The sequence below is a fragment of the Cherax quadricarinatus genome, chromosome 57 (assembly GCF_038502225.1).
Source record: "Cherax quadricarinatus isolate ZL_2023a chromosome 57, ASM3850222v1, whole genome shotgun sequence".
NCBI lineage: Eukaryota > Metazoa > Arthropoda > Malacostraca > Decapoda > Parastacidae > Cherax > Cherax quadricarinatus.
In genome coordinates, this window is record NC_091348.1 from 6,704,339 (window position 1) to 6,727,427 (window position 23,089).

A 23,089-nucleotide genomic window follows, 5' to 3' on the forward strand; every position below is an offset into this window, starting at 1 on the left:
AGCTGAAACAGAAGAACCATGAAGCAATCATAAGCAATCAACTTACATATACTAAATAATGTCTGCGAGCAAGAGGCTATTATTATTTTTTTTTATTATTATCACACTGGCCGATTCCCACCAAGGCAGGGTGGCCCGAAAAAGAAAAACTTTCACCATCATTCACTCCATCACTGTCTTGCCAGAAGGTTGCTTTACACTACAGTTTTTAAACTGCAACATTAACACCCCTCCTTCAGAGTGCAGGCACTGTACTTCCCATCTCCAGGACTCAAGTCCGGCCTGCCGGTTTCCCTGAATCCCTTCATAAATGTTACTTTGCTCACACTCCAACAGCACGTCAAGTATTAAAAACCATTTGTCTCCATTCACTCCTATCAAACACGCTCACGCATGCCTGCTGGAAGTCCAAGCCCCTCGCACACAAAACCTCCTTTACCCCCTCTCTCCAACCTTTCCTAGGCCGACCCCTACCCCGCCTTCCTTCCACTACAGACTGATACACTCTTGAAGTCATTCTGTTTCGCTCCATTCTCTCTACATGTCCGAACCACCTCAACAACCCTTCCTCAGCCCTCTGGACAACAGTTTTGGTAATCCCACACCTCCTCCTAACTTCCAAACTACGAATTCTCTGCATTATATTCACACCACACATTGCCCTCAGACATGACATCTCCACTGCCTCCAGCCTTCTCCTCGCTGCAACATTCATCACCCATGCTTCACACCCATATAAGAGCGTTGGTAAAACTATATTCTCATACATTCCCCTCTTTGCCTCCAAGGACAAAGTTCTTTGTCTCCACAGACTCCTAAGTGCACCACTCACTCTTTTCCCCTCATCAATTCTATGATTCACCTCATCTTTCATAGACCCATCCGCTGACACGTCCACTCCCAAATATCTGAATACATTCACCTCCTCCATACTCTCTCCCTCCAATCTGATATTCAATCTTTCATCACCTAATCTTTTTGTTATCCTCATAACCTTACTCTTTCCTGTATTCACCTTTAATTTTCTTCTTTTGCACACCCTACCAAATTCATCCACCAATCTCTGCAACTTCTCTTCAGAATCTCCCAAGAGCACAGTGTCATCAACAAAGAGCAGCTGTGACAACTCCCACTTTGTGTGTGATTCTTTATCTTTTAACTCCACGCCTCTTGCCAAGACCCTGGCATTTACTTCTCTTACCACCCCATCTATAAATATATTAAACAACCACGGTGACATCACACATCCTTGTCTAAGGCCTTCTTTTACTGGGAAAAAAATTTCCCTCTTTCCTACATACTCTAACTTGAGCCTCACTATCCTCGTAAAAACTCTTCACTGCTTTCAGTAACCTACCTCCTACACCATACACTTGCAACATCTGCCACATTGCCCCCCTATCCACCCTGTCATACGCCTTTTCCAAATCCATAAATGCCACAAAGACCTCTTTAGCCTTATCTAAATACTTATATGTTTCACTGTAAACACCTGGTCCACACACCCCCTACCTTTCCTAAAGCCTCCTTGTTCATCTGCTATCCTATTCTCCGTCTTACTCTTAATTCTTTCAATAATAACTCTACCATACACTTTACCAGGTATACTCAGCAGACTTATCCCTCTATATTTTTTGCACTCTCTTTTATCCCCTTTGCCTTTATACAAAGGAACTATGCATGCTCTCTGCCAATCCCTAGGTACCTTACCCTCTTCCATACATTTATTAAATAATTGCACCAACCACTCCAAAACTATATCCCCACCTGCTTTTAACATTTCTATCTTTATCCCATCAATCCCGGCTGCCTTACCCCCTTTCATTTTATTATTATTATTATAATCAAGGGGAAGCGCTAAACCCGGAGGATTATACAGCGCCTGGGGGGGATGTGGAAGGCATTCAGGCTTAATTCGGGGAGCTGGAGCACAGATCCAATTCCCTAAATCAAGAGCCCCTCACCAACCGCAAGAGGCTATTGATCTGAGGAATTGGACTTTTTGGTCTTCTTCCTCAGACCGAACCTAATTACCCCCCCCAAACCTCCCTTCCCTATCTCATCCTCCACATTCCCCCCTTTTTTTACCCTTTCCTTCCCCCTCCCATTTTTCGGTCCCGTTTGTGGCCTCTGGGGTCCTCCCCTCTGGCATTACCGTTAATAGGTGGGTTAAGGCATGCTGGGATTCATCCCACTCGGTGGGATCCCACGGGGGTGGTGTGGTTTGCTGCAGAATCTGAATTGTCAGAAGGTGCCCTGCTTCCTTCCTGGATTTCCGAGACGTGGGCAGGGTGCCCTTCAGATAATGGGTGTATCTCCAGAAGCTGCCTGTCGGTTCTGGGAGGTGGCAGCCGAAGGAGGTATGCTTTGTTGCGGGTTTCCGATCGCCCTTTCTTTTGTCAGCCGAGGTGACTATGTAGATGTGAGGCTGCTATCCCGGAGCGCTGGTTTACTGGCGTGAAGGGTAGGGTATGGCACGGGTTCCATGCTGCATCTTCACTGCCAGTGGACTCGAGGCCCTCTCGGATGAGTGGATGAGCTTCCGCCCCCCACCCCCATGCCTCCTAGTGACTGTCCCTCTGCTGACCCTCTTTTTTTCTTCCCTTCTTTCTTTTTTTCTTAAAATAACAAGGAGGAAAAACAAAAGAAGCACCTTTATTATGGAGTCTTCGCTCAGTGAAATCCCTTCTCCTCCCAGGCCCCTTTCTGATCCCACACCTTGTTCCCTGTTCTGACCCGGCTTCGTTACTGGATCATTCTCAAGACTCTTCTCATACCCCTGTACCTTCTGGGAATAAATGGTATAAAATACCGACACAGTGGAAATATAAACACATATGCAGTATAATGTGATCCTTTATTGACAATGTTTCGCCCACACAGTGGGCTTTTTCAAGTCACAAACAGATCTACCTGGGGTGGAAGGTACGTGAGTATTTATAGCCGGGTTCAGAATGCTGGGTCAGAGGGGAGGGTTGGCCTGTATGTCACAGAGTCGCTCATTTGCACAGAACTACTAAACACCTCAAATGTAGTTGAAGTTTTGGTGGTAAAGATTGAAAACCAAAACCTTGTCATTGTGGTAGTATACAAGCCTCCAGATGCAACTTGTTAGATAAGACACATATGCATCAGTTAGGTATCTTTATTTCGAAACGTTTCGCCTACACAGTAGGCTTCTTCAGTCGAGTACAGAAAAGTTGATAGAAGCAGAAGACGTGAAGACGATGTAATCAGTCCATCACCCTTGAAGTTTTGAGGTGGTCAGTCCCTCAGTCTGGAGAAGAATATTGTTCCATAGTCTGAAACAATATTGTTTCAGACTATGGAACAATATTCTTCTCCAGACTGAGGGACTGACCACCTCAAAACTTCAAGGGTGATGGACTGATTACATCGTCTTCACGTCTTCTGCTTCTATCAACTTTTCTGTACTCGACTGAAGAAGCCTACTGTGTAGGCGAAACGTTTCGAAATAAAGATACCTAACTGATGCATATGTGTCTTACCTAACAAGTTGTCGGTATTTTATACCATTTCGATGTTCAGATGCAACTTCCCAGCAGTTCCAGGAGAAGCTTGAGAAAATTGACAAACTGTCTGGAAAATCTCCCAACTCCTGCCCCAAACATTTTACTACTAGGAGATTTCAACCTGAGACACCTAAAATGGAGGAGTATAGTCAACAGTGTTTTAGCAGAGATCACTCCGGGAGGCAGCTCAGATGAAAATTCACACACACGCGAACTATTCAATCTCTGCACCAAATTCACCTTAAACCAGCAAATAGTAGAGCCTACAAGACTAGAAAATACGCTGGACCTCATCTTCACGTAATATAACTGTATCAAAGACAATTCACTCAGATCACAACATAATAGAGGTACAGACATGTATGCACAGGGCTTCGGACCAGCAAAATGTGAGCAGTCATGAAGGTCTCTTCACGAAATTCAATTTCAATAACAAAAACTTACAATGGGATCAAGTAAATCATGCCCTAAATGAAACAAGCTGGGAAGATATCCTAAACAATACGGATCTGAACCTTTGCCTTGAAAAAATGAATTCTGTGGTTCTTGAGATCTGCTCAAGACACATTCCATTAAGAAAAAGAAAGAGAAGATGTAGACTAGAAAGAGAGAGACGTTCCCTATACAGATAAAGGCGAAGAGTCACAGAGCTGCTGAGTGGGGTCAATATATCTGAAATAGGAAAGGAGGCACTAGTCAATGAAATTGCATATATCGAACTTAAGCTGAAGGAATCTTATAGGAGACAACAGTCACAGGAAGAACTAAAAGCCATAAAGGAAACTAAAAAAAAAATACTTCTTCTCTTATGCCAAATCTAAGGGAAAAACAACATCCAGTATTGGGCCCCTGCTTAGGCGAGATGGAACATACACAGATGACAGCCAAGAAATGAGTGAGATACTAAAGTCACAATATGACTCAGTGTTCAGCGAACCACTGCCCAGACTAAGAGTCGACAATTCAAATTAATTCTTTATGAACGAAACCCAAAATTTGGTCATCCCAAAAATCTCGGATATTCTAACTCCACAAGACTTTGGAGAGGCAATTAATGATATGCCCATGCACTCTTACCACAGACCCAAACTCGTGGAGCTCCGTGTTCATCAAGAACTGCAAGAAGCCCCTGTTGCGTTCCTTCACCATTTTGTGGAGAGGGAGCATGGACACAGGGGTCATCCCACACACACCAAAAACAACAGACAGCCCCAGTCCACAAAGGTGGCAGTAAAGCAATTGCAAAGAACTACAGACCGATAGCACTAACATCTCACATCATAAAAAATCTTTGAGAGGGTTCTAAGAAGCAAGATAGCCAACCACCTAGATACCCATCAGTTACACAACCCAGGGAAACACGGGTTTAGAGCAGGTCGCTCTTGCCTGTCCCAGCTACTGGACCACTATGACAAGGTCCTGAATACAGTAGAGGATAAACAAAATACAGACGTAATATACACAGACTTTGCAAAAGCTTTCGACAAGTGTGACCATGGTGTAATAGCACACAAAATGCGTGATAAAGGAATAACAAGAAAAGTTGGTAGATGGATCTACAACTTCCTGACAAATAGAACACAGAGTAATAATAAACAGAGTAAAGTCCCAGGCAGCCACTGTAAAAAGCTCTGTTCCACAAGGCACAGTACTCGCTCCCATTCTATTCCTCATCCTCATTTCTGACATAGACAGAGATGTAAGCCATAGCTCCGTGTCTTCCTCTGCAGATGACATCCAGATTACCAAGGCAGTGACCTCCATCGAAGAAACCGCGAGACTTCAAGCGGACATCAACCAAATCTTCGAATGGGCCACTCAGAACAATATGAAGTTCAACGAGGAGAAATTTCAACTACTCAGATATGGAAAACTTGAAGAAATTAAAAATGTGTCAGGGTATACGACAAATTCTAAATATACAATAGAGCGGAAAAGTAATGCGAAGGATCTGGGAGTGATAATGTCAGAGGATCTCGCCTTCAAAGACCACAACAGTGTATCTACCTTATCTGCTAGAAAAATGATAGGATGGATAATGAGAACCTTCAAAACTAGGGATGCCAAGCCCATGATGATTCTCTTCAGATCGCTTGTGCTCTCTAGGCTGGAATACTGCTGTACACTAACAGCCCCCTTCAAGGCTGGCGACATCGCAGACCTGCAGAGTGTACAAAGAACTTTCACGGCACACATGAGTATGATAAGGCACCTAAACTACTGGGAACGGTTGAAGGCCCTTGATCTGTATTCCCTCGAACGCAGGCGAGAGAAATACATGATAATATACACTTGGAAGGTCCTGGAGGGATTGGTACCAAACCTGCACACGAAAATAACTCCCTATGAAAGCAAAAGAGTCGGCAGGAGATGCAACATTCCCCCGATGAAAAGCAGGGGCGCCACGAGTACACTGAGAGAGAACACAATAAGTGTCCGGGGTCCAAGACTGTTCAATTGCCTCCCAGCATACATAAGGGGGATTACCAATAGACCCCTGGCTGTCTTCAAGAAGGCACTGGACAGGCACTTAAAGTCAGTACCTGACCAACCGAGCTGTGGTTCGTACGTCAGCTTGCGTGCGGCCAGTAGTAACAGCCTGGTTGATCAGACCCTGATCCACCATGAGGCCTGGTCTCAGACCGGGCCGCGGGGGCGTTGACCCCCGAAACCCTCTCCAGGTAAACTCCAGGTAAACTTCCGTCCTCTATCTATATTACAGGCCATTGCCTAGAGGTCCATAAAGTAGTCCCCACTCCCCAACAGTGTCATAATTGTTGACATTTTGGACACCCTGCTAAATACTACTGCAGATCTGCGGCGGAATGCCCGGTCTGCGGTGCAGCAGATCATTCCAATACATCTTGGTCTTCCTCCCTCTTGTCTCAATTGCAATGAATCTCTTCCTTCTTTTCATGCGGTTGTCAAGTCTATCGTAATGAATGAGAGATCCATTCTCTTAAGGAGTGTGAGGACCTTCCATACACTATGGCTGTCTCTCAGCTCCGCCTTCAGGGAAAACTACCTCGTGTCCCTTATGCTCGAGTAACCCGGAGACCTCCAACCTCCACAGTCCTCCCACCTCCCAATCCCTCTGCGACCATGTCTTCCTGTTTCTAATTCTTTTGCGGTTTTATCCTCTGAAACTCCTACCTTCACACCTCTTCTTCCTTCTACTGCTTCATCTCGCTCGCTCGCTTCTTAGTCTACAAGACCTCGCAGACCTACACTTTCTTCGCGTCTATCACCTGTAAAGTTGAATCTATCTTCTACTTCGGGGCCCAGTGCTCACCCCCTTTCCAACTGTCACACGAAGGTGGAGGTTCACACCCTCCCTCATGTAGTCCCCTCTTCTGTTGCAGGACTCTTCTTCCCATTCTAACGCATCCCTCCAGGTTCATACTCCCCGCCCCCTCAGACCTCTTTGGTTGCCTCCATAGTTACTCCGACCTCTACTTGCTCTATCTCTCCTGCCTCTGACATCATGGTATCATCAGCTTCCTTAACTGCTGAGACGTTAGACGCTATCTCCAGCTATAATATGGAGACGATACCCTCGATGGACACCAGAGCGCCTCCTTCTACCCCTTTTTTTTCATGACTCTCGCAACAATCTTTTCCTACGCAGCATTCTGATTCCTCCTTGCTTACACACTTACCGTTGCCCCCGCACATTGACTTTACTGATTCTAAAAGACCATAAGTTTTATCGTTTCTTATTGTTACCATTTTACAATGGAATATTCGTGGCCTCAGGGGCAATCAGGGAGAACTCCAAGTGTTGCTCTCCCAGTTGTCCCCAGGATGTGTTGGATTACAAGAGCCCAAAATTCGTTCTGCTATCATTCACCCCTTCTCGGGCTATGTGCTGTTACACTCTTCTGATCCTTTTCCTGATGAATCATTTAATGAAAGCGCGCCTCTTGTGCACGTTGATATATCGAATCAACACGTTTTTGTTTGTTCTCTGTTGCAATATACTGCGGCTCATATTTACACAGATAGCATACAGTTTGCTCTCTATATCTTTCTTCCTCCCGGGCATTCTGTATATCAGGTATCGCATTTTTATTTCCTTCTCTACCGCCGCCCATCTTGTTGTTTGGTGATTTTAAGACTCGCCATCATCTGTGGGGAGAGTCGCACTATGACTCTCTTGGTGATCAGTTGGAGACTTCTCGCTTCTCATCCTCTTCATGTTTTAAATATGGGTACTCCTACTCATTTTGACTCTCACACTCAGTCTCTCTCCTGCATTGATTTTTCTATCTGTTCCTCATCAGTTGCACTTGATTTTGCTTGGTCTGTTCTTCCAGATTTACATGATAGTGATCACTTTCCTATTATTCTTACTTCTACTACATATGACCGACCGCTTCATAGCCCTTGCTGGCAATTTGCACGAGCAGAATGGGACTTATACTCTCATCTTACCACCGGTTGTGAAGGCCCCCTTTCGTTCTCTATTGATGAACTGGCACACCAATTTTCGATCTTAGTTTTAACTGTGGCGGCACGTTCTATCCCCCTAACCTCAGGTAGGCATTCTCAGACTTGCGTACCTTGGTGGTCTCCTGCATGCGCCTGTGCAGTACGTTTGAAACGTGTGGTGTGGGGCCGTTATTATAATTGTACCTGGGAGCGTCTGTTGGATTTTAAGCGGGCAAGGGTAGTTGCTTGCCACATCATACATGACCCTAAACGCACTTGTTGGCGAGACTACGTGTCTACCATTAGCTCGTCTTCCCCTATGTATGTAATTTGGAAAAAGTTCTGATGGTTCATGTCTATTCTCCCCCCTCCCTACCATGCGCCAAAACTTTCTTATCCACTCCTGCTACTCGCTCTCTTTTTCTCGAGCACTTCCGGTCACATGCCCATGCCATTGCTATTTGTACAGATGGTTCTAAATCTTCTGATGGTGTTGGGTTCGCGGCGATATTCCCTGCTGAAGTTGTCCGAGGCCACTTGTTAGACTCGGCTAGTATTTTTACTGATGAGTTGTATGCCATTCTCATAGCACTTCTTCGCATTACATATATGTCTCCTTTGACGTTTGTGTTCATTTCAGATTCCCTTAGTGCCTTACAAGCCATTAAACAGTTTAATTCCCCTCATCCATTAGTCCTCCTTATTCAACAATGGTTGCGCCGTGTGGCTATCAAAAATAAAGATGTCGTTTACTACTGGGTCCCTGGACACGTTGGTGTGCAGGGTAATGAGCAAGCAGATGCTGCTTCACGGTCAGCGGTACAAGATCTTCCAGTTTCTTATAGGGGTATTCCATTCAGGGACTATTTTCCAGTTATCTCGGCCCGTCTTTGCGGCCGTTGGCAACAATGGTGGTCAGGCATGCACCATAACAAATTGTATTCTATTAAACCACTTTTAGGTTTGGGGCCATCTTACCATCGTTGCCGTTCTCGGGAGACTGCGCTCTCTCGGCACTGCACTGGTCATACACGCCTTACCCATGGGTGTCTCATGAATAGACTCCCTATTCCTCTGTGAGGTTTGTTGGGTCCCTATTTCGGTTTTCACTTTCTTGTCGACTGCCCGGTTTACCAGCGAGTTCGCAGGCTTTACCTCCAACGACACCGCTGCCCTACCACTCTCACTTTATTTTCTCTACTTGCAGACGAACCCTTCTTTGATTCACAATCACTTTTTGACTTTTTATCAGAACTGCCTTTTCATATGAACTTTGACACAGCCCTTCGCGTCCCTTCCAACCCTTTTCTTCCCTCACCTCTGATCCCTTCTCCACCCAGCTGTTTATAACCTCCGCACTATTTGCTGCCCCGCAGCGCTATATGACCCTTGTCGGTTTAGCGCTTTCTTTGATTATAATAATAATAATGTCTGCGAGCAACAAAGCCAAGAGAATGCTCGGTTGCAAAGACAATAATTTAGAATACAAATTATCACAAAAAACAAATCGACTCTGCCACACTTGACAAACCGCATCTTTAATTATTATGCTCTCTAGTTTTGGTTCCTAAATTACGTAAGAGACGAAGATAAGCAATTAGAGGTTGTAGAGAAAGGGTACAAAACTTTATCATCACTAATAAATCACAGAAAGAGATACTGTAGCTACAGATTACTGATATAAACTATCTGGTTAAGCTGTTAGCAGTGAACCAGTAACCTTAATAACTGGCTCGAGACTTGCCCTGTTTATATCACATTCTAGGAACTCTGCAGAGGCTTTGTGTGGTCGATGAATCCCTGACCTTAGTTCAGGAACTACCTCAGGTTGACCATGGACCAAACAGGACATGGTTGTGGTGGAACCAGAAACAGTAGAATTATTGGCTATAACAAGTATTTGTGACAACTATGGTCCCACCTTTCTTATTAATATCTATGCATTTTTCCTGTATGTCATGTTCGTTGCTCGACCACTTTGATAAGCCAGCAGGTGTGGCCAGGGAGGGAAGAATAGGAAGAGAACCTTATGCATATTATATAATCAAAATTTCAGTTATGCAGACGGAATTGAAGGATACTAGACTATAAACCACGGCACAGCTGAGTTTTGAACCCATGCAGGTGAGTCCTAAAACTCCAGGTCGAGTGACGCACTGGCCTGGAATTTTATGATTCACTTGTCATGGGTTTAAATCCCACCGTTCCGTGGTTTGTTTGCAGCCTGTTATTACGACTTGGTGAGTAACTCTCTGGACTGTAGTTAGTTCTTAAAAGCAAATAACTTTGATATGGACCGTGGGGGTCTCTTTGTTTTCCTTAGCCATGCAAGACATGAGACCCATCACAGAGTATGCAGCGCCAGCACGGTGTCGTCCACATCTGGTCCACAAACTAAATATTGTGGAAAGAATAATGTGGCAAGTCGCGGGCTTAACACTAGATTACAAAAAAAAAAAAAAAAAAAAAAAAAAACAGGAGAGGCGATAGAGGGGAGGAAAAAGTCTATTCAAATTTCCGAAAAACAGGAGTAAGAGGAATATATGGAAGTTAAATAGGCACACGAGACGTATGGGTGCCAGGAAATATTTCATCAGCCCAATAGAGTAATATTTTAGTAGTAATAAGATAATTAAAAGTTTTTGAAATTGTAACTCTCTACTGTAGTGTGTTCACTAGCTATATGAAGAAATTGTAATATATATAAATTCCTGTAATACATTTTTTCGTGATGTAATTATGCCTGGTGGGGTCTGATAAGACCCATGGTGACATTTGAAATTTTTTTTGTTATTTTTGCGTTACCGCTGACAGGATGAACATGGAGTGCACAATAAACTAGCCACTCAGACGACTTATGAGCATCAGTCGTTTTCTCTTTCAGTTCATTCCACTTTTTGACCATTCTAAGGCTTGTGCCTTAGAATTGTCAAAAAGTGGAATGAACTAGAAGAGAAAAACGGTTGAAGCGTATGTATGAACTTATAGAACAGGACCCACAAAGATAACAGTGGGTGCAGAGGCGTCGCTAGAGTTGGTGTCACCCGGGGCGGCATCTTTGGTGTCACCCCCATGAAATCCAAGGGCGGGGGGATGGGGTAGTAAACTCCCGTTACATCACTGCTGCATGACCAGTGACTAATGTTTAGCAATGAGAACGTTTAAAGGCCATAAACAGAACTTTAATAATGATAAAATAAATAATCGTAGTAATATTGAGGAAACAAACTCAAACACCACTTTGAGTATAGCAACAGATCCTACATTTATTCATGTTGAACAATGAAAAAAAAAATTGAAAAATAAAGAAAAACACTAGTTCCGATTTAACCTTGAGTACAGGTAACATTTCAAAGAATCTGATATATCATTTCCTTGCCTTCAATCCTACAAAATCATCTATCACATCATCAAAATCAATGATTTCCCCTATATAGGCCTGTTTGTACTTGTAATCCTATAATAGGCTATATAGAAACGAAGAATTTTTCTCTTAGGGTGCTGCAGCATGGTTTTGGTCATTAGTGTCACCTTCTTTAGAGGTTCTATGGTGTCACCCCCTAAATGGTGTCACCTGGAGCGGCCCCCGCCCTTACCACGCCTCTGAGTGGGTGAACACTAGTATGGTCATGAGAGTGCTCTGGGAGAGTACAGGATGAGTGTTGGTCAGTAAAAATGAAAACCACAAGTTGAGAGTCGACCCCAGCAACTACATCTAGGCTGGTATAATATTACACAAGTTGAGCACTAACATATTATACCTCCTCTACTACTCAGTTATAGTGTTTGTTCTCCGTCTCACAGATGATGGAATTCTGGACGTCACTTCCCACTAAGGAGAACCTCATACTGTACCCAGAGAGAGAAGTCACACCCAAAATGGAGGAGAAAGAGACAAGAGAGGAACTGTAGCAAGTGACAAAATCATCTAAGCTGAAACTTAACATCCAAAATGTTTATTTGGGGGGGTATTATTATTAATAATTATCTATTATTATATTAATTATTATTATGCATAAGCGCTAAACACATGTGGAGCATACAGTGAAAGGTGACGTAGATGAAACCAAATTTGATCCAGATAAGAGGTTAGGTCCACTTCCTTGGATAAAGAGGCCACCGGCATCAAGGCATGTCCCTATACGAGGCTTGAAAGGTTTGTCTAGTCAGCAGTGAACATTCCTTGATTAGTACCGAAATATACACATCCCTTCTACGTCGTGTTTTAATTTATCCTTGTGATATTTACTTGTCTATTGGCCAGTGCTTTTGATAAATACCGTAATATATATCTATATATGTCGTGCCGAATAGGTAAAACTGGTCAATTAGCAAGAACTCATTTAAAATTAAGTCCTTTCTAAAATTTTCTCTTGTACGTTTGAAGATATATTTTTCTCACTTATGGTAATGTAAAAATTATAATTATGTAGCAAAAGAACCTTAGAAAACTTACCTAACCTTATTGTAATAAGCGTAATTTATTTTAGCCTACTCCAACTAAATATATTTTAGATAAGTTTACAATAATTAATAATAAACACAATGAAATATATTCTTTTCGTTAGGTTCAGAATGATTTCTGCGAAATTATTGCATACACAAATTGTCGCTTTCCTTATTTGGCAAGAAGAGCGTTACTATTTAAGCCAAAATCGCAAGTTTTACCTATTCGGAACGACATATATGAGACGCTACTCGAAAGTTTGTTTCCCTCATCCACAATTTTATTACTGAACCAGTCCTTTCCTATATCCTTGCTGCGAGTGCTGTCTTGGCTAAATATCTTTTAGCAATTTATTTACATTCCCTTATTTATTCCTGTTTTCCATTTATACACCTCAATCATAGCTCCCGTAATTCTACGCCTTTCTAGAGTTGTAAAGTTATTACATTATGTAAAAATATGTACTGGCGCCTAGGGATAACAGCCTGTCTAGAGGGCTTTTAAAATATACCACATACACCAAACTAGGGCCAATCTTGTTTCTCACACACCAAACCACGAGATCTTATAATTTGCTGCTTCAGCCGCCGCCCTCCTGGTACTGATACACCTCTTCTGTTCTGCTTGCTCTTCAAGACTAATACGCGTCCATTTTCAAAACAAACCCCGTCACTGACATTATTAATGAAACGCTTTTTATATACATTTTCTACAATGTCCCGCGTTAATGGAGTGTAGATTCAGGGTCCTCATTCTGTCCTCGTGGGAAAGATTTCTGATACATGGGATCAACTTTGTCACCCTGCTTTGTACATTTTCCAGTGTATTTATATCCCTTCTGTAATAATATATATTTTATTTCAGCATGATACAGTGGTTGTACAAAAGAGAATGAATGACATTAGGTGTACATGCCGAAAGTCCCTGAATAAGTAGAGCATTTTGGGCAAACTTACGACTAACTTAAGATTAAGAGGGCAATAACAGTAGTTGTAAATTTAGGAGATTACAGTAAGTACAAGATAACTGAATATCGTATAACTATATGGCTTTAATAAGTGTATTGGAGAGAATTACAGGTTTGGGAGGGTTGCAGATAGTGACAGTAAGTTTACGTTGTTTATAACGTTCATGGCATTGAGGATATTTATAGCTTTTACATATTTAGTTGATGCTGGGATATGTTAGAGAAAAAAGGTGTTTTTTAACGGTAGTTTTGAAAATGCTGGCTAAGTCAGTGGTTCTGGAGATTTCTGGCAGAGAGTTCCAGATTCTGGGCCCTTTTACATACATTGAATTTTTGAAGAGATTTAGCCTAGTATTATGTCAATGGATCCTGTTGCAACTAACAAGAAATTGCTTCAGTTCGGGATTTCTAGTAGATTTTATTGTTCTGAAAATGTAGGTTGCACAGGTGTAAGAGTGAATGTTTTGTATAGTGAGTAGGTTTAGGTCTTTGAAGAGAGGGAGGAGTATGTGTTGTCTAGCAGTGTGATCATCCGCACTGAAGCTTTTTGCTGGGTTATTGTTGCTTTAGGTTAGTTGCTGTTGTGGAGCCCCGGGCACAAATAGCACAGGTGAGGTAATGTTAGATGAGTGAATAGTATAGTGTAAGGTAAAAGGACACAAGTGCAACTAATGTGACATTTTATTGTGGCAACGTTTCGCTCTCCAGGAGCTTTGTCAAGCGGTTATGTAACGACTTGACAAAGCTCCTGGAGAACGAAACGTTGCCGCAATGTCACATTAGTTGCACTTGTGTCCTTTTGCCTAACACATTGTCGGTAATTCTACCAACATTAATACAGTATAGTGTAAGTAGAGCTGTTTGTGGTACAAAATAACATATCTTAAGTGGATGTCAACTGTTTTGGATACTTTTTTTTTTGTTGTGTTGGATATGGGTGTTGGATTTCAAGTTGCTGTCAAGATGCTGACCCAGGAATTTTCCCTTATTATGTATAACAATAAGCGTATTATTGTTAAGCATAATATTTAGTTGGACCTCACTTGCTCTGCTTCCAAACATAATATAGGTTTTGTCAGTATTAAGTGTGAGTTTATTACCAGTCATCAATGTCGATAATTTTACGAGTTCTTCATTAACAATAGTGTTGAGACAAGATTAGGGTGGGAGATGACAAAAGTTGTGTCGTCAGCAAAGAGAATAGGTCTGAGTTGTTGCAATACGTTTGGGAGATCGCTGATGTATAACAGGAAAAGTAGGGGGCCTAGAACGCTTCCCTGTGGTACGCCAGTGTCCAGAGGTCTTGCTGGGAGGTTGTGCTATTAGTAGAGACATATTACTGTTTATTAGCAAGGTAAGACTTGATATGTGCAAGTCGAGTCTGTGAAGCAAGATATTGTGGTCTACCGCATCAAAGGTTTTCTTAAGGTCGATAAAGAGTCCAAGTGGATATTAATTTTTCTTGAGTGCTGTACATGTAGGTCTAGCATTTTTATAACTGCGTCATTTATGCTTTTGTTTCTAGAGAAGACAAACTGGCAGGGGTTGAGAATGCTTTGTGATGTTATGAAGGAGTATAATCTATTGTGTATGAGTTTCTTGAAGATTTTGGATAGTAAAGGCAAGTTTGATATTGGTCTATAGTAGTTTATGTATGTTGGGTCACCGCCTTTGTGTATTTGTGTAATCCTAGTGATTTGGTTTCTAGAGATTTGTTAAAGAGAAATGTGATGGCGGGTGAGACGATATGAGCCGCTCGTTTGTGCAATAGTGGTGGGACATGAGCTGTATTTCCTGATTTATTTTTTAGCAAATTAATAATCATGGTGGCTTCAGTGGGCTCGGCTGGTGCCAGATAAGAGGGATGTTGGGTAGGCTCCATCTAATCACCCCCTCGGATATTTTACTGAAATTTTACTGGCGAGATTTGATCCTAAGGTTGAGAAGTCATTTATTCTGTTAGCTGTATCAATAGGCTGGAGTTTTTTTTTTATATTTTATTTAAAAAAAAAAACACAATACACATTATACATGTATGCTATACATACGTCACATAAACAAAGACATGTTAACCATTAAATACTAAAAACAAAACAAATCCACGTTCCCTATCCCAGCACTAAACTTATACATAAGAAAAACACGTTCAACTTTAAATGTTTGATACCCCCCAAAAAATGCCGAACATACATGTGACTGCACTAAGGACAACCCAAACCTGAACATACAGGTGGGTTTATTATATCCATAAAATACAACCAGTATCTTATAACAAAGGCTATATAATCCAAAGAATGTCACACTTATTTACATTGTACATGAAAGTTTATATACAAAGACATTCTCATATAATCCAGTTCATTGCCCACTCATTTACTTACAACAAATACAAGAATGTATAAGAGTTTAATAAAAGAAGAACTATACTGGATATTAACAAATTCCTCTATCACACAATCCCAGTACTTCAAATAACACTATAGCTGATAGCCATATTACCACCAGTTACACATCCAACAACATGTCCTACAAAACCCCTCCTTTTACAATAATTAATAATGCCAGTGCAGACAAAAATATTTACATGCACCGTTCTAAGAAATACCTTAAGTAACCTAACAATTAGGGTTATACCCTGACCTCATTAAACCTTAATGAGAATTTACCAGAAGTTGGTGATGCATGAACAAAACAAAACACAAAAATATAAAAGTACATAGGAAAACAGATATGGACATTACATTGCTATACTCACACACCTGTATAAGCGGAAGAATATACACCCACAATATTTAATATCAATAATAAAAAAGCATCAACCATGAAATTCAAACTGTCATAACAACATTGTATAACATGGAGTTTACACGTAAAATATAAGAGAATACATTACATGCTACCTCAGCTTTAAAACTAGCTTATGTAAATATTTAATATAATCCAAGACTAGAATTATCACAATGAAACATGTCAAATTGGTTCTCCCCACACAAGGACGGGGCAAGAAACCCCCTCAATGAAGACTATACAGGCACTCCCCTACAACTAACTAAATCCTAGCTTAAGATCAAACTTGTTAATGACTGGACATAAGATCCTAATCTCTCTATCTGAAACACAAAGTATACATCCTTGACATGAATGTGTGTAAAAGTATTACTTTAAAGGAAAGTACTTTTTTATTATTAAAATCAAAAGAAGCGCTAAGCCACAAGGGCAGCTACGTGTTTAAAACTACAAGCATCATCCGATACTAACGTACTCTTGACCTACAGTGTTTCCTTCTTTTATTTTAAATTTTTTAACACATCTCATATCAATAAAGAGGATTACTAGAATTCACTGGCAGTATCATTTTTGTACATGTTCAGTACTGCATGACATAAAACACCATAACAGCTGCGTAAGCCACCTATCCTTGACAGTGAGTGCAATAATATACCCAAACCAAAATATGTAAATGTATGACGTTCCAGGTGTTACTGAATGAAACCATGGTACTGAACGCAAATATAAAATAACTCTCCAGGAACATAACCAGTTCACGAATGTATGCCCTCACTAGCTCACTCTCTCATCACCTTCCACACTACTAGCACAACCTTACACCCCCCCCCTCACATTAAAGGAGACCCGTCCCTTGCCCCCCCCCCCTGTTCCCTGAGAAGTTGTGCTACAGTGAGATTACGATAACCTACCGAAAAACTTGATTCCCATCTCCCCCCATATATTAATCTATTCCTACACCTTGTCCTAAAGAACCTTGCTGCTAACGCTTTTATCCTCAACTGCCCTTTAATCTGCCTCATACCCCAAGAAACATGCAAATAATCTGCCATAACATACATCAAAGCCCTCCCCACTTCACTTGCTACCCCACTAACATCCATCGACAAAGATCTAAGAAAAGACCAACTCCCCCCCCCCCCAACAACCTAATAACCCCCGCCATCCAGACTCTCACCACGCCCAAAGATGAACAAAAATATACCACATGATAGGCAGTTTCCTCCTCCCCACAGAATAAACATGTTGCCTCTCTCACCAACCCCATCTTATGCAACATGTGCTTAGATGCAACCACACCCATGAGAAAACGATATACCATCTCCCTAACCCTTGCTGGTATCCTAAGCTTCCTGAACTCCCCCCATATGACCCCCCAGTTATACATGGGGTATACTGAGACCCCCTGCAATACACCCCTTCCCCACACCACACCCACCACTGTGTTTACCTTCAACCTTTTAACCTGCCCCACTGTCAACATGAATCTTATTACATCTTCACACTTTCTCAAATCCCTACCACACCACCAGTTTCTAGCATCCCTCATCACCCTATCCACCATAACACCCCTCTCCCCCCACCCTTAGATACCTCTGCTTAATATATAATGCCATTACCCTAGGCCCTAAGGCCAACAAACCTAGTCCCCCCCGTTTCACCTCCGTCATGACCACATCCTTGGACAACCAGGCCCTCCCAAACCCCCACACAAACCTCAACACCCTCCTCTGTATTTCCTGTATATCCTGCACCCTCAAAGGGAACACCTCCGCCACACCCCAGACCTTACTATACACCACCGAGTTAATTACCAAAGCCCTCTGCTGTAACGCCACTTCACTGACCCTCAAACCTTTTAACTTGCCTATAACCCTACTCGTGACTGTTTCTGAGTTAATCCTCCTACATTCCTGCAACTGCTTCATATACCATATCCCACACACCCTAATTCTGTCACAAACCGTCCATCCCATCTCCTCCCCCAATCTCCCCCCAACCCATGTTCCTACTTCCAATAACCTAGACTTTGCTAAATTAACTACCATTCCTGAAACATTCCCAAAACTCCTTATCACCTCTCCCACTCTTCTTAAAGCCTCCCCACTCGTAACTAACACAGTTGTGTCATCCACATAACCTACTATTCCCCCCATGCTTCCCCCCCCTACCCCCCGCAATTCCTCCTCCACAGCCTCAAAGAAAGGATGTTGCACACATGCAAAGAGCAACTGCGACAGCGGGCAACCCTGCCTTAATCCCTGTTCTATCATCACCGCCCCCCCCAGCTTTTCATTAACCTGCACCCTCATGACAGCCCCCTCATATAGAGTGCGCACCCACCTCACTACCCCCCCTCCAAAACCCAATTTCTCCAAACAGCCCCACAAAAAGTCCCTCTTCACGCAGTCATAGGCCTGAGCCCAATCCAAGCCAAGGACGCCCCCTCCCTGGCAGTTCTCTATAAAATCCCTTATCCCACTGTGCCCATTCTTCATAGTCCGTCCCGGTATCCCATACTGCCCCTCATGTACGCTATTCCCAATTACCTTCTTTAACCTGTTACCCAATACCTTCGCAAAAATTTTGTAATCCGTACACATTAACGACAACGGACGATAATCTCCCAAACCCTTCTCCTCTCCCCCCTTCTTTGGCACCAAAACAACAACCCCAGTTCTCTGTGTTTGCGCCATCCTTCCACATTTCAACATATAATTCAGAACCGCCACTAGGCACTCCCTCAGATCCTCCCAATGTGCTCTGTAAAAATCATTAGATAACCCATCTATTCCCGGTGCCTTCCCCTGACTCAACCCATTCACCACCTCCCCCACCTCTGCCCTAGTAATGCCTCCCTCCAACAATTCCCGATCCCCCTGCCCCATACCCTGATGAACCCCTATAGCTCTAAATGTTTCTAACCCAACCACCCCTCCCCTTCTCTTCCATTTCTCCGTAAACCAATAATCAGTATACCTACTGATAGACTGTGTCAGAAAGACCCTGTCCCTGCACATAACCCTCCCCTCCCTCCACAACTATATGTGCCACGGTATTCCTCAACTGTCTGTCCTTGAATTTTCGGAGTACATATCCGGTTGGCTTATCACCTTTTAGTACGTCCTCGAATCCTGCCCTGACCCTGAGTGCATCAAAACGTTCATTATGCATCTCCACTAAACGACTTCTAAGTTCCCCCATAACTCCTCCCGCACCCTCCCTACCCCCCCATAACAATCATTCAACTGGCCCTCTAAATAATTCTGCAATCCAAACCTCCAGCGTGCCCGTTCCCTGCCCCTCTTAAAAAATCCTGCAATCTGCACCTTTGCCTGCAACTCCCACCAATCTAGCAAATCCACCTCCTCATCCCTAGCCTCCCAAAACCCTTTCCACCATGTCTGAAAGGACCAACCTTGATCTTCCTCCTGTAAAAGCCTCACATTTAATTTCCAATAACTCTGATATATTCTCGGAATACCATCCACCCGAAGGTCAGCCAACACTGCTCTGTGGTCAGATAAACCCACGTCTACTGTTCTAACCCTCTCCACTCCTATCCCCTGCCTCACATAAATCCTATCCAACCTTGCCTCATAACTCCCCTGTACATAGGTGTGCTCGACCTGATACCCCCCCCCCCTGCCGACCACATCTACGACCCCGACATCACGCAATGCATCCCGTAAGACACCCAACACGCACCCCGCCCCCCTAGGTATGACGTCTGCATGCCTAATCACAAATTCCAATCACCTCCAATTATCGCGATAGCAGGTAAACCCCTGAGATAGTATAACAATACGTCCCGAACAAAGTCTGTTTTTATCCTCACATTACCAATCGCGGGCATATAAACTCCCACAAAACATACCCTGCTCTCACCCCTCCTCCCACCCCATGACTCGCAATGGACTGGTCTGCTTTGCTAAAACAGCCACTCCTCCCTTTAAAAGCATTGCCATGCTTACAAACAACTTATATCCTCTCAATCGCAACTCGCTACCTCACTTATGGTTATGCTCCTGTAAGAAACAAACATCCACGTCATACCTTTTGAGGAACCACTCCAACCATACCCTTTTTACTTCAGTCTTTAGGCCATTAGCATTTATCGTTACACACCTGAATGGTCAAGGAAAGGCGGCTTACCTCTGTGCCGCTGTGGCTTGCTCACACTCCCCTTCAAGCTGCTCACACTTTCCTTACTACTCTTTTTAATAAGACCCCCTACCCCCCCCTGTCCCTCCCCCCCCGATTTTCCCTGTACTCCCCCCCCCTGTAGGGGATTTTCGAACCACCTCTGCCCATGCCTTCTTACCTGGTCTTTGCCCAGGTGTTAAAACGTCATCTAATTCAGTCAACCCCGCTGGCCGCTTCCTAGAGCTGCCTCCCAAAGCCATCTCTTCCTCAGGTACATCCTCCCTGTGTACCTCTGCCACCACAAGTGTATCCTTTCCACTATTCCCTGTTACTTCCGTCTTCTCACTCAGCCCTTGCAATCGCTGCTTATCACTGGTCCGTCCATCCATGTCCTCTCCTACCAAAGTCTCCTCCAAGAATTCCTGGAGCACAGACTCCAAGGACACCTCCTGTGTCGACTCCACCACTTCCTCCACCACCACAGGCGTTGGAGTAGGATCTCCATCCTCCACCGGGAGTGTGACACACGTCCTCATCTGATCTCCCTCCTTCTCCACCTCCTCACTCCATAGAGGAGTCCCAATTTTCGCCGTCGCCACCACACTCGTCTGCTGGACCTCCTCCACCGGGGCTGGCACCCCAGGGGCAACTCTACGTGCACATTGCGCCGCTATATGGTCATAAGAGTTGCAAAGACGACACGTTCTCCTTTGTCCCGCATAAGACACATATACCGGAGTTCTGTTGCCTGTCAACATCACATACGAAGGTATAGGCTTCTTTAAGGTCATCTTGATGTTGTATGAACCTTCCGGGAGGCCCTCATATGGTCCATCCCGCCATACCCCTCCTCTAGCCTCATGAATGACTCCGTAATTTCTAAAAACTTCCTCTATACCAAACTTAGTCGCCTCGAAGGGTACATTTCTCACCCGTACCCACGTATAGTAAGTAGACACGTCATGCATGCACACATCCATCGTCGAGTTGAGGCACATTCGGCGTTCCTGGTACTCCTCCACCACACTGCTGTAGAAACTGGTCCTCAGAAACTTCACAAATACTCTTTTCATCCCATTAAGGGCCACACCATACAGTTCCTCGTTAGGGATGCCATATAGATCCCTAATAATTGCAGGAAGAAGTACGTTCATCGTAGCAGGGCTCAGAGAACCCCTTAACAGCTCAATGCAGACTGTGTTAATCCTCCTGCCGGTGTAATCCGCCATGTTTGATCAGTGAAAACTGCGCAGAAACCAGGTGAAGTGGGAGCTACTGCGCAGTTCGTCCGCACGGCCCAATAGCGATGCGAACAATGAGATTTGATCCTATGGTTGAGAAGTCATTTATTCTGTTAGCTGTATCAATAGGCTGGAGTTAGGTTCATTTGGTTTTGTTAGGGCAATATTTCTAGCTTTCTTCAGTTTGTGGTGCTCAGGATCTGAGTGTGTCTTCCAGGTCCTTTTTATATCTCCTCTCGTTTCAGTGAATCTATTAGAATAGTACAATTGCTTAGACTTTCTTACTAGTTTGATGAGGACTGACGTATAGTGTTTAATAAAATCTCTGGTTATTAAGCCTCGTCTATACTGTTTTTCATATTGATGTTTCTTATCGATGGATCTTAAAATGCTGTGAGTAAGCCGTGGGCAACCTAGTCTTTTATTTGTGATCTGTTTAGTTTTTATGAGACAATGTTTATTATAATCTATGTATTTTGTTTAGGAATATGTCTATCCATTCATCGATACCATTGGCATTAGAAGGCTCTGTAGGCCAGTCTACTGAACTTAGCTCTGCTGTGAGGTTACTTATTGCTACCTCATCATGGAGTCGAAATGAGAACTTACTGTATTCCATTGGTTGCTTACAAATGTTTGTTAGGAGAAAGGTAGGGCAGTGGTCAGTAGTGTTGTCTGGAATTATCCCCGATTTAAGGGGGGGGGGGCTAGTATGCTTGTCCACATATGGGCAATTATGGTTGCACTCGTTGGTTTTATTATAGCTGGTATGGGTAGTGTATTGTTCGTTCTGTTAATGAAATTGGTTCAGGTTGGTCATCTGTTAGTCCAAGGGTAATGTTGAAGTCTCCAGCTAGAAGTAGGTGGTGCTTGTTCATGTCATTGTGTTATTAGTGTTTTTAGTTTATCAATAAAAGCTGAGATATTGGAATGAGGTTTCCTGTATATAGCACCGTTATGAGTTGTTTTCTTTTTTTTCACAGTGAATTTTGCTAATATGTATTTGTCGTGCCGAATTGGTAAAACTTGCGACTTTGGCATTTTTAAATAGCAACGCTCTTCTTGCCGAATAAGGCAAGCGAAAATTTGTGTATGCAATAATTTCGCAAAAATAATTCTAAACCTAACGAAAAAATGTATTTCATTGTGTTTTTTTATTTTTAAATTATTGTAAACTTATCTAAAATATATTTAGTTGGATTTTTTTTTTATATTTTATTTAGAACAATACAATACAAGAGATAGATAAAGACAAAAACAGGTCTTACACAGATAAATCATAAACAACCACATAAACATGAACTTGAGATAACACAAATAACCCTCCTCACCCATACATGAAAACCCCTACACCTATGATAACCAATAAACGACTAATTCCAATTGCATTGGTATATGATTAACAAAACACACCATAATATGCATATATTGTCACTTTGTAAATTATAAAGTAGGACACCGTATACGTTAAATACAATTAACGTAATGCATTGAGAATAAGGTAAAAACAATATGTTCATCAAACACAGAATATATT

General features: G+C 42.8%; 1 protein-coding gene across 1 annotated transcript in view; it reads left to right on the forward strand.

Moving 5' to 3' along the window:
• LOC128693473 (juvenile hormone esterase) overlaps positions 1-12,180 on the forward strand; it is a gene marked incomplete in the record, with an annotated part of 54,864 nt that extends 42,684 nt beyond the window's left edge. The window contains 1 exon segment of the mRNA XM_070097320.1: positions 11,769-12,180. Within this exon segment, the coding sequence (XP_069953421.1) occupies positions 11,769-11,876 (108 nt within the window).
• Positions 12,181-23,089: the final 10,909 nt, after the last annotated feature.